The sequence below is a fragment of the Balaenoptera musculus genome, chromosome 1 (genome assembly GCF_009873245.2).
Source record: "Balaenoptera musculus isolate JJ_BM4_2016_0621 chromosome 1, mBalMus1.pri.v3, whole genome shotgun sequence".
NCBI lineage: Eukaryota > Metazoa > Chordata > Mammalia > Artiodactyla > Balaenopteridae > Balaenoptera > Balaenoptera musculus.
In genome coordinates, this window is record NC_045785.1 from 73,369,150 (window position 1) to 73,382,473 (window position 13,324).

Sequence of the window (13,324 nt, forward strand, 5' to 3'; positions counted from 1 at the left end):
CTATATAAAATAGTTCAGTTTAGGTCATTATAGTACCATTCAGTGTATAACTCCCTAAATATACTGAATAGCAGTATTTTTCCTATATTTTTAAAAAGGGAGACTAATTTGGCAATATTTCATAAGGACAAATAGAAATGAAAGACGAAACTTCTGAAGGCTCCCAAAGTGTCTAACATACTGCTTAAGGAAAACTTAACCACAGGAAAAAAATTGGCTCACTAGATTTTGTCTCTCACAAATACAACAAACTTTTAATAAATTCCAGCTTTGAAGGAAATTTATCAGCCACAAACAGGCCTTTTTGTTTATATAAGAAGAGTCTTTCAGATGGCCAGCAAGGGCATCTAGATATATTGTCTGTTATACAAAGCTCTTATCATCTGCTGATGGGTGACATTAGACTCTCATTAAAGACAAACTTTTATCATGTTAGACCCAATACATCATTAATAGTTTTTCATAAGGGCTTGAACCACATTCTGTCCACATCTTAAGCATTTTATATTACTTTGCATATCATGATTATGTTTCAAATATCTAATATAACTCATGTTTACCATTAAGACTATTTATCTGCGGTCATCCTTCTTGGGTCAAGACATTCCTGCTGAAACAGTTGTTCAAATATTCCTCTGGAAATGACCAAATTCTCAAGCAACAAGTGCAAGTAAATTCTTGCAATAGATTTGTCAGTGTTCATAATTATACCAGTTTATATTAAATTTATAAATACCTTGATTCCTTTATTAGTGAATGACTTGGTGTAGTTAGGTGTTTTCCAAACCTTAGTCAATAGAAGACTAGTCCTGGGAGATGCATTTCAATAAGATACCATAGTGAAATTAGTTTAGGAACTAGTGTTATTTCCCAGTCCCTCGCTGGGGACTCTCAAAGCATCTTAGAATACTAAAGACTCTTGATAGGTCCTGAAAGTTGAAGGAAACACATTCCAATTTATACATCCAATGTTTTCCACATTTACTTGACCGTGGTGATGGACATTTTCGTCACTATATTCTATATGTACATGAATAATCACTAAGAGATTACTCTCTGCAAATTAAAGATCTATTATCTTACTTTCTACAAAAGAGCTAAATGTTAATCTTGTTTTAAGGCACTACAAGAAGTTTTCTAACTCTTGAGATTATTTCAGGATGATTTATTTATAGTTTTAAAAGATTTTCAATCATTTACTATATGTATATTTATCTTACAAATTATTTGATAAAATAGGGAGATACTAAACTACCCACATTGGTCTCGTCTTTATCTGTCACTGAAAAACTTCAAAAATTCAAAGTTTAAAGCTTTTATAGAATATTTTTACTTTATAAAATAACAAATCTTTAAAAATACATTTAAAAAGTCAATATCTGTATCACTTGTTGCTGAGGTATAAGCTCCAAAGAGCTTCCTTCCTTTAAAGGAAAAATATTCAATTTCTTTATATACAATCATCTTATAGACAATGGTAATAGTGGCAATAAGACTAGGATATGCTTCTTATTGAGGTTTAGTATATTTTAATAGTGATAAAATTATAAATTCCTGAAAAAAATGTCATAGCTGAGATGCTGACATATTTCTATTCAGATTAGTAATACTACTGTTATAATGATGCTAGAAAGATATAAAAATGTCATTTCTAAATTTTAGACCAGTCTACCTTCCAGCTAACTAAGAGAGGAATTGACACCAATTCTGTTTACTCAACCTGACTTTAATAGCAGGTAAAGTTATCCCCACAGTTCTACTGCTGACTCTACAGCAGAAGAAAATTACTGTGAAAATATATTTCATCACCCTGAAAGCTTAATTGAGAGCCAGTCTCTTCTACTACTAAAAACAGTGTGTGTGTGTGTGTGTGTGTGTGTGTGTGTGTGTGTGCGGGGGGGGAGAACAGAAATAACCATTTGATGACATATGTAGCTTTCTTATATTAAACATCTTTTATTATAGTAACATATCTGAGTAATTGAAATAACTTCACCATACAGATATCACATGCTGAAGCATGACAATGCAATACTAATTGCACATTGTGTTGACATTTCAAGCATATTTTCTGTAACAACATTTGCATTCATATACAGGTAGCAAAACACATGGCGATAATTTGAGTCATGATTCATGGTAGCAAATGTATTGCTTTCAAGCTAATCCTCAAACCCAGAATCTTCAGCAAATCTATTAATACTCAATGTAGTAGCACATACATTAGTTATTGTATGAACCAACCAGCTCAGGACCAAAAACTGTCATTGTTAGCCTTTGAAAGCGAAATATCAGCATTATCTGATTATTTTTGTAAGGTAAGTCTTCTTACTAATTTAGAAAATATTAGTGCACTGAATGATGATTTTACCAATAGTTTTCAAATTAGCAGGTGGGGATAAAATAAAAACTTTATGTAGCTCTTTTTAGGTAATACAGCCCAGTTAATGCAGAATGTTTCACCTGAATAGTTTTCCTTCAATACCCATAACAAGGCAAAAAAGCACCAAAAAAGGGCAAGAATCGCAAAGTGTGCAATTAGTTTTAATTTAACAATTTTTGGTCGCAAGACTGTTATTTGTGGCCATTATCTTGGTTCATATGGATCCAGACAATTAATGCTTTTCAGACATTGAAACTTCAACCTTGTTCTTAAAAATCTCAGCAGAAAAACTGAACTTGATCCAATAACACATCTTATAAGTTTTATTGTTGCTGAAGCAAAAATACACCACCATAAACCAATGTTTAAAAGGCAGGATTTCTCTTTTCTTGAATTTGTCCATGCAAAGGTCAAAACTTCAAATGGAACTTAAAGTTTAAAAAAGAAGAAGAAAAGAAAGAAAAAACAGTTGTAAGGAGTAAAATTTTCATCATCAAAATACTTTCAAAATTTTAATTTATTGGTAAGTAGCATTAGTGCAAAATATTTAGATAATTAATTCAGTTCTTGAAAGCTTTATTAAATTTCTCAATTTAAAGAGAAAAGAAATTTTCAAAAATCATCAGGTCACAGGAACACAACTAATTGTACTTACACTTTTTATTATTTAACCCTTAGAACCAAGTAAACTGAGACTCAAAATGTAAAACAGCATTACAGAACAGAAAAGGAAAGTATTTATTGTCACTCTTCTCAAGGTATTTGCTATTATATTCTAAAGAATATACGTTTAAGAATGAATCAATGCTTTATAGAAAACTAGAAATAATAGAGTTTATGCAACTATCAATTTTTTGGTACTTTTGAAAATAAGTAATGTGGAAGTTTAGATTTAAAGAGAAGTTTTAAATGGAATGACTTTGTCATGCTAAAGAAGAAAGCATTTGGATTAATTTATATTAAAACGTGAAATTTAGAGTTAGATAACAAAATTCTATAATCATATACTTTCCAAATTAAAAAAAAGAATTAGAATGAAATCTTTTTCTTGATGTCTAGAAGCCACTATCATCTAGCTGTGTGTAAATGTTTAGATGAGAAGAAGATCGGGGTTTCTTGCTTGAGTTTGGTTCATTTTAGTTCTGCGGGGAGGAATTAGTAGAAAAATTGTGTGTATTTAGACCTAATTCAGATATATGAAAAAATCTGTATAGATCTTTGCATCTGATAGAGGTTACCATTGGCATTTCCATATTTGATCCTGTTATAATTTCATTTTTACACATGCAACATGAAATAAAATTTGTTGCTAATAATCATAATATGAATCACAAATAGTTCCTTCAACAGAATACATAAAGCAAATGGTAATTATTACAATGCTGGATTATTACAGTGAAAACTAATCTGCAATCTCATACAATGTTCATAGATGATAATTTAACATTAAAAGGTTACTTCTTGTACAATTCTGGAATCATTCCAAACATATACAGTTCTGGAAAGCATTAGTCACAGAATGAGCAGGGATATATTTTTTAATAACAGAATGAAAATATGCTTTCATCATAAGTAAACCAAATTCCCTATCAAAATCTCTTGGTAAGATTGAATAGCTTCTGAGTTTTTCAGATAGTTATTTTCTCTCCTAGAAGAGAGAGAGTCAGACCCATACTATCACTTATACTGTTACATTTTAACTCTATGAATAAAAAATTTATAATAAAAACTAAGGAATATTTTATATCACTAAAATATTTCTATGGCCTCTAAAGACTTCCACGGTTTATTACTGTATCTTCTTTTCTTAGTTTCTCTTTAGGGAATAAGCATTAACACAACCGTAGTCCACAGCATACCAGGTAGTATACATAAATAATGAGCACATGGCTTTTATTCACAACTTCATCATATCAGACTAGATCAGGATAAAGAGGCAAATGTGGGCAATAAAATTCTAGCACTCAAACAAAGGCAGACTTAGGTAGCTAGAGGAATGAAAATGAAATTTGCTCATCAGTAACTAACTGGGTAGTTTCATCCATTTAAATTTACTTTTTTTGTATTTATTTTTCCCCAGGGGGAGACATGTTGGACATTCTTTTTTTGTTTTAAATAAAATTTTCACTTTTATACAACTAAGAAAAGAACTTCCAAAGTACCCACTCTAGCAAATTAAGTCACCATTGTGATTTAAGCTAATGCAAGTGAGTGGCCAACAAACTGGGTTGATATCATATATCAGACACTTGAAATTGTGTCTCATTCATGAACAAATCATGAATTTCAATGAAAAATGACTAAAACTGCTCCATGAAAAGGCCTACTTGATGATCATTCTTATAATAATTTTGCTAATATCCCAATTTTTGCATTATTTATTCCAAAAAATTCTAAACATATTTAAGAATTCACAAAATGGCGTCATAAACACTCAGGGCTACACTGCAATTTCCTTCATCCTGACATCCTTATCCTCTTTTCCCACAAAGACAATAACAAACTCTTCTTTGGGATGCAATTAGCAAGGAAAAGTATCCACTGGAATACGGATGGTAGGTAGTCATAAAGGATCAAGTAGCCATCAATAATTTAGGGAAGGACCTATTTTATCCTAATACAGCCTCAGGACATGGCTTTAAAAGCACAATATATCAACTTACAACTTTGGGTTGCCAGTTATCCAGCTTGTGAATTAAAGCAGGCCAGTTTGCCCCTCTCAGTTCTCCTTCTGCTTTGGGACCATTTCTCGATTTACTGGAAATAGCTTTCAGGATAGTAAAAGGAGGTAAAACACTCATGAATGTTGCAAATAATTACCATCTGTGAGAAAATAAAACTACTGGGAGAAGTTTAAATAAAATTCTAAACGGTGAATATTGCAGTCTCTAAGGATATCCATGGTACTATTTATATTTGTATAGAAAACTGAAAGCTCACTCATTGTTTTTGAAACTGTAAGCAAAAAAAGGAAGTAAACTGCTATGAAACTTACACATAATAACTTTGGACAAGAAGAAAACTTCAAACTCTATTTTGATTTTTTTTAAATTCTCAAGGGCACATCGATGACTAATAATATTTAGTAATCAGAATCTTCTATTTGCAATAATTTAGATTATTTTCTATGGTGCAATATGAAACTCTGTATTAGTCTTTGCAATGTAAGTTGGTCTCAGCATTGAGAGACTTATAAAATAAGTGTGACACATCATTCTGTAACACTGAAATAAGTTTAAAATATCAGCTCTTTGAACAGAAGAAATTGTTTTTGACCATATGTACTCATCAGAGATATACTTTCCAAAAAAAAGTGAGTGGTAACAGTGGTAAGAGATACAAAAATCATATGGAACGATTTTGTCATTACCACCATTTTCTGTTCCCTTTATGTGACTCCCAATAAAAAGTAAAAATACAAGCTAGTAAGTTTTGTTTATTTTTAACCCACTGGATTGTCTTCCATTTTAGATCATAATATGACCTTACTAGATCCTTACTGAAAATTTACATTATCACTTTCACAAGTAGCTAAATTTCCACACTGAGAGATAAAAATCTTGGAGAATCTGGTTGGGATTTTTATAGTACTTTACAGTGTGCTATAGTAATGACAAACCTGTTTCATACTTAATCCTATCATCAAGCAACACCAGGCTTCTAATTTTTGTTTTCATTTTAAATAGCTACTATATATGAGAATTAATAAGGTAATTTACTATTAATGCTTTTTCAAGTCAAAAGACATATTACCTAGAAAATAATTTAAGACTGTAATGGGATCTTCAAGATCAATTCTGTTTTATATACTCTGCAGCAAAAATAACATTTCTAGTAGGAAGGTATTAATTATAAACCTAGCAAATTCTAGACATTCACATATTTGTGTAAACAATTTTAACATGGTTTATTACATTTCCAGAAAGGTTAACTCTTATATCCAGTTTCCTGCTAATTCTTCCTTCATATATTATAATAAATATATATGTTATTTGAGTGCATGTGTGAATATAGTTTCACACACATATGTGTCATATATACATAAAACAGCACTTAATGGTCACCGTCTTTGCAATGTTAAGTTGGGAAAAATATGAATTGCTATTATGCATAACCCATGGCGATCTTCCCTCTGTTTCACAAATGGCCATACCGGGATGTAAACAAAACATTGGAGCGAGCCATTCCAGGTGAACTGTATTTCAAGTCGTAGGTTGGCGTTCTCATGAAGAATTGTGTACTTCCTGGTAGTAAATACCTAAAAATGATAGTTAAAAAATTAGACTTTACAAACTAATATTAACATCTCTCACTAAAATATTATGTGGTTAATAATTTGTACATCTTACATGAGAAATGATACTATAACAATGCAACCCACATAAAAAGACTTCCTCTCCTGAGTTGAGGAGGGGAGGCAGGGAGAGGGTCATAAAGCCTCACCCAAAGAGTTGAATATAGATGTAACATGTGATCTTAGTGTCCCGAGACATCCCATAAAGAGCCATAAACTCACATGCTAGGAGACTGTTTATATGACTCATGTTAATTTGGAATTCATCATTCACCTCTGTAAATAATGTGTGTAACCAAATAATTCTTAAAAACATGTGACATGAGAATTTGGCTAACCAATTAAAATAATTGTTTCAAGGATGTTGAAACCATTGATTATAATTTAATAAATATATCATTGATGTGTTATGACTATAGGTAATCTAAAAGAAAAAGTTAAAGATTAACATTTATAACTAGATTGTAAATTTTATATTCTTGGACTACTGGGTGCTTGTGATTACAGAAAACCAAAAACAATCATAATTACAGGTTGCATGCAACCTTTGCAGCCAAATATATTTCAGAATACATAAATTTTCCAGATTTTAGGACACTATAGTATATATATTATATATAATGTAACATCATCAGGGTCTTGGGGCAGCATCCTGTAAACAAATCATTAATATTTCTGTAGTGAAATAGAGAAATATTCACAATAAATTGGATAAACAACTTCGTGTCAATTCAGATGTGCCAATAAATGGGTTACTTTTATTTTATTTTTATTCGTTTGAGTTTTCAGAGCTTTGGGATTCAGTAATTGCAAGTAGGAGTGTGTGCCTGTATAATCTATTTTCTCTGGAAAACCTCTGATTAGCATTAGGCCAGTCCAATCTATATGTAGAGAGAGAAATGATCAAGGAAATCCACATGAGCAAATGCAAATAAGCATCACTATTAAAAGCGTTAAGTCCTGGTAATGATGAGAAGGACATGCTAGAAAGTCAGGACAAAGCTATCTATAAAAAATTCCAAGAGCAGAAGTAGCAACAGAAGGAGATTTACAATTAGTCTTGAAAAAAGAAACGAAGGTAGAGCATCAAATCACTTATTTTCTTCACTTGACTTTAGCATCTTCCAGCCACCGTATCATACTTCCAAAGACACATGAAGAAATTGAAGGCCAAGGATTAGCTACCTATTCTATATGAAATAATGTTGGTAACTACTAACCTCTGTGTCAATGGGAAATTACATTTATAGTTGTGTTATATGAATTTTGTAGAAGAATATGAATTCATTATGATCAAACTGCATACAACATTCAGATTAAAATGGCAGAATTCTCCATAATATTCATAAACATCATTTCATCATGAATTATCTGATAATATCCCCTAAATCTATTACTTAATATCACGAACTATAAATAATTGCTCAAATCATTAAGTTAATAGAGCAGTTAAATAATATACAACAAGCTAAATTAAATCAAAATTGCCCAATGGGTGATGAATAATGAAACAATTGATTTCTCACATTACAGATTATATAAATTATTTTCTTGATATCACTTAGGTAATTTATATGGATTAATTATTATGTCAAGAGCTAGTGGAGTCATGATGATTGATCTGATATCTTCTGCCAGGAAAAGGCTACCCTTCCTATCTAGGGCAAAGGGGCAAAAGAAACTAAAGTGTTTGTTTGGTCAAAAATCACTATTCCATATTAGTTGAGAGTTATTCTATCTTCTACTGAAAATACATTCTGATTTCATTGATAATTATTATAGTAAACAGTAACTTTTGCCGACTTTCTTTTGAAGAATTTCCAAGCAGTAGTTACTACTGACATTACGATAACATTCACATAGCCTTCTGAGCTAAAGATCTCCATTTTCACAGATGAAAAAATAAAAGTACAAAGTCCAGGGTTACAGCTAACTTATACTATTTTCTTTAACACTATTTTGTATTTTAAAAGTGTTTTTGTGTGCCAGGACCATTATAATTGATTTAAAAATATTAGTTATTTCTAATGATTCTCTATGATATGTATTATTATCAGCTCCATTTTAAAGATGAAAACACCAGAGTGCACAGGAGTTAAATGCCTTGCCCACAGGCACGTAGCTAGTAAGTGGCAGAGCCAGGATTCAAATCCATTTGGTCTCACTCAAGAACCAGTGCTCCCAGCAACTATACTATACTGTCATTTCTGTGTGAATCTCAATTTTAAAACTAAAGGATATAATGATTATACTAATTTTTTTCAGAAATATAAAGTATAAAAAACCTAGAAAGTAGAAAAATATTATATATCCGCAAACGTAAACTTTTTAATAGAAGCAGAAAAGGCTAAAATAAAACTTTTTTAAAGACTTAGAAAGGAAAAGAAATTCAGTGTGAACTAGAAAAAGCATATAAAATCACATGGGAAGAAACACTTTGCTTCCCTAAAGCAAGTGCTGTGGGATATTTTAAAGCATTACAGGGAAACACAATGGATTATTTGCCTTAATATCTCCATTAGTATCTCTTGGGAGATCCCACACTAGCTGAACATCAAAGATTATTTTTGAAATGTTCTTTGCAATGAAGTTAAATAATACAATTTGATTTTTTTAGCAGGAAGAATCTCTAGAAAGTGGATCTATAGACTGTATCTAAAGAGTTTGTGCTAAAGCACCAAAATATGTGAAGTTTCCAGCTTTATTTTTATTGTAGCTTACCCTCAAAGTACAAAAATAGCTAACTCGTTGCTAACTCATCCCAAGGAGAAACACCTCAGACTACCCTATTGGCTTCACACACATACCCTTACTCCTCATCTCTGAGACTAGCTAGGCACATCTTCACATATCTATCATATAAATGTAAAACATGCATTTGTCTAATTCCTCCTTGAGATAGAATTGTTTGGTTTGTCATGTACCAACTTACTGCTGCCCATGGAGAATCTCTAGAACGTGAAGTATTTCGAGAGTGGTAAGTTAATTAGGCTTGAAAGAAGCTACACCCACCTCTGAGATCTTCCTGGAGGAAGACCAGGACCCCCAATCCTCCTAGAATAAACTCAGCTTCCTCGTTTGGGGAACACAAGGTAAATAAAGTTCATCGCCATATCTGGGCTGTGTTCTTTTTAATTTTTTTAAATTGTGGTAGAATATATATAACATGAAGCTCCTTACCGTTTTTAGGTATGCAAGTTCAGTGCATTAAATACATTCGCAATGGTTGTGTAACCGTAACTATGATCTGGTTCCAGATCTTTTTCATCATCTCAAACAGAAACTCTGTATCATTAAACACTACATCCCCATTTCCTCCTCCTCCAGTCCCTGGCAGTCTCTATTCTGCTTTCTAACTCTATGAATTTGTCTGTTCTAGGTACCTCATATAAGTAGAATCATACTGTATTTGTCCTTTTGTGTTTGGCTTATTTAACTTAGCATGTTTTCAAGGTTCACCCATGTTGTAGCATGTATCAGAATTTCATTCCTTTTTATATAGGCTGAATAATATTTTATATTTATAAATTTTATATAATATTATGTAACAGTATTATATTTATATTTATAATTTTATATAGGCTTAATAATATATGTATATACCACATTTTATTTATCCATTCATCTGTTGATGGACATTTGGGTGGTTGCCACCTTTTGACCTCTGTGAATAATGTTGCTATGAACATTGGTGTACAAGTATTGGTTTGAGTCCTTGTTTTCAATTCTTTGGGGCATGTACATAGGAGTGGAATTGCTGGGTCATATGGTAATTCTATATTTAACTTTTTGAGGAACTGCCACTGTTTTCTACCACAGTCACACCATTTTATATTCTGAACCAGTGCCAGCTTCTCAATGTCCTTACCAACACTTATTGTTTTGCATTTTAAATATAATAGCCAGCACATTGTATTGTGGTTTTAACTTTGATTTGGGGGGAAGCCCTAGTTTCAAGTCCCACCTCTTGTCATATGCTAGCAACGTGGATTTCGATGAGCCATTTAACCTCTTTGGGCCTCAGTTTTCTCACTGGTGAAAAGAGCCCAATAGTTTCTGCCATGCCTGTCTCACAGAGTATGGAACCAATTAAACAGTGCACATAGGTGGAATATTATTATTTATGTGTTATTAACATCAGCCTTATTAGCCACGCCATGCCTGTTTTAAGATAGATGTATCAAGCTATCTTAGCCTAAGATCAAAATGGTACCATGTATTTAACTTGACTTTTAAAACTTTTTAATCTTAAAATATAGCACACATTCAAAAAGTGCATAAAACATAAATGTCCAGTAAATGAATAGTATAAAGTGATTACTTATGTAACCGCTACCCAGGTTGAATGACTGAATATTGCTAGCACCCCAGAGCCCTGTATTACAGCACCCTCCCTCCCCATAAAGTTACCCACTATCCAGACTTCAGTGGTAATTACTTCCTGTTTACCACCTAAGTACACATTCTGTAAACACTATAATTCCGTTTTCCCTGTTTTTTTATTTAAAAATAAATAGAATGAAGTATGTATTCCTTTGGATCTGGCATCTTTTGCTCAACTTTCTGTTTGAGACTCATCCATATTGCTATGTTTACATGCAGTTTGTTCATTTTTGATGCTGTATAACATTTCATTGAGTGGATATTACAAAAAATGTGTCCACTCTTCCAGAATAGACATTTGGGTTATTTCCCATTTTTAGCAATTATAAGTAATGCTGTTATGAATAATTCTAATTATGCTCTTGATGCACATGGGCATACATTTCTGCTTAGAGTTACTGGGAATAGAAGAGCTGAGAAAATGGTAAACCTTAGTAGGTGATGCCAAACTTTTTTTAAAAGGTAACAATTTTCACTATCATCAGCAGTGTAAGAGAGTTCCCATTACTCTACATCCTGATCAACTCTTGGTCTGAAAGATGTGTTTCGCATTTCCCTGAATATGAGCTTAAACAGTTTTTCAAATATTTACTGTCTTTAAAAAAAACTCTTTTGTGAAGAGGCTCTTCAAGTATCTTCCCCATTTTTCCATAGTGTTCTATTTTCTTCTTAGAAATCCGTAGGAGTTCTTATACAGTCTGTATAACAATCTTTGGTAGGTTATATGGGTTGCAAAACCATATTCCATCTTGAGGCTTGCTTTTTCACCTTCTTAATGGGGTCTTCTGATGAACATATGCTCCTAATTTTAATATAGTAAAATTTATCTTCTCATTGATGATCTGTACTTTTCAGCCTGATATTTTATAATCTTTGCATACCTCAAGTCATGAAAATATTCTCCTATATTATCTTCTCAAATCTTTAGTTTTGCCTTTCACATCTGTGTACTCAATTCTTTGGAAATGATTTTGTATATGGCGTAGGTAAAAGCAAGTTTCTTTTTTTACTATTATTTGGAAACCCAATTGCCCCAGAACCATCTGCTTAAACAAACTTTTTTCCCATTTGTTATAAGTTAAGTGTCCTTTTGTCATAAATCAAGTCCCTACATATGCCTGTATCTATTTATGGCCTTTCTGAATGGTTCCATTGGTCTATTTGTCTATCCTTTTGGCACTATTACACTGTCTTAAATTACTATAGCTTTATTATAATTCTTAGTACACTGTAGTTAATAAATTCTACTGTTTTATTGTTCTAGTTCAAGAATGTCTTATCTATTGTTGACCCTTTGCTTTTCTGTATAAATGTTAGAACATGCTTTGATCAAATTCTGCACCCTCCAAAAAAAATTGTTGGAATTTATATGAGGATTACATTGAATTTATAGATGTGAAGAACTATTTGAGAAGAACTGACATATTCATATCGATTTCAATGATGAATAAGGTATAACTTTCCAACTTTTACATTTTCCTACTTAAAAGTCTTACACATTTTTGTTACATTTATTCCTAAGAATTAGTTATTCTTTGATGTTATTGAAAAACGATATTGTATCTAAAATGTCATATTCTAGCTGTTTGTTATTAATATAGAAAAAATACAATTGATTTTATCCCAACTTTGATTTCATCAAAATTGTTAAATTTACTTAATAATTTATCTGTAGATTTACTTAGATTCTGTGAAAACAATCATATTCTGTGAACACAATCATATCCATTAGTAATGAGTTTTAGTTCTTTCTCTCAAATCCAATGCCTTTTACTTCTTTGGCATGCTTCCTTGAACGAGCTAGGTCCAATACAATGGTAAATAGAAGTGGTAATAACAGGCAATCTTGTCTTGTTTCTCATCTCAGAAGGAAAGCCTTCAACATTTCACCATTAAGTATATGATTGTAGGGTTGTTGTAGTTATCCTTTATTAGATTAAGGAATTTCCCTTTTGTTTCTTACTTGCTAAGCATTTTTTAAGCATGAATGTAATATACTGAATTCTAACAAGTGACTTATCCATATATTTTTAAATGATTTTTTATTCTACTAAAATTACATTGGTCACTTTTTAATGTTATTGTACCATTAAGTTGATGCAATAAACAAAAGTTAGTCATGATACATTATCCTATTTAAGGTTTCTGGGTTTGTTTTGCTAATATTTTATGTAAGATTTTTCCATCTATGTACAGGAGTGAGACTAAACTGTCATTGTCCTTTGCCATAATGTCCTGGTCAGGTACCAAAGGTATGGTAGCCT

The 13,324-nt window shown here is 31.8% G+C and overlaps 1 protein-coding gene across 5 annotated transcripts in view; it reads right to left on the minus strand.

Annotated features, from left to right (window-relative positions):
- Positions 1 to 1,945: 1,945 nt before the first annotated feature.
- TTLL7 (tubulin tyrosine ligase like 7) overlaps positions 1,946 to 13,324 on the minus strand; it is a 156,173-nt gene continuing 144,794 nt past the window's right edge. For 2 of the 5 annotated variants that reach the window (XM_036870837.1, XM_036870835.1), the window contains 2 exons: positions 6,537 to 6,641; positions 1,946 to 5,150 (listed from right to left, as the gene is read on the minus strand). In XM_036870837.1, the coding sequence (XP_036726732.1) occupies positions 5,138 to 5,150; positions 6,537 to 6,641 (118 nt within the window). In that variant the 3' untranslated portion in view covers positions 1,946 to 5,137. Of the gene's footprint in view, positions 6,642 to 13,324 lie in introns of all 5 variants that reach the window. The other 3 variants (XM_036870836.1, XM_036870834.1, XR_005022097.1) reach the window with 2 other exon arrangements.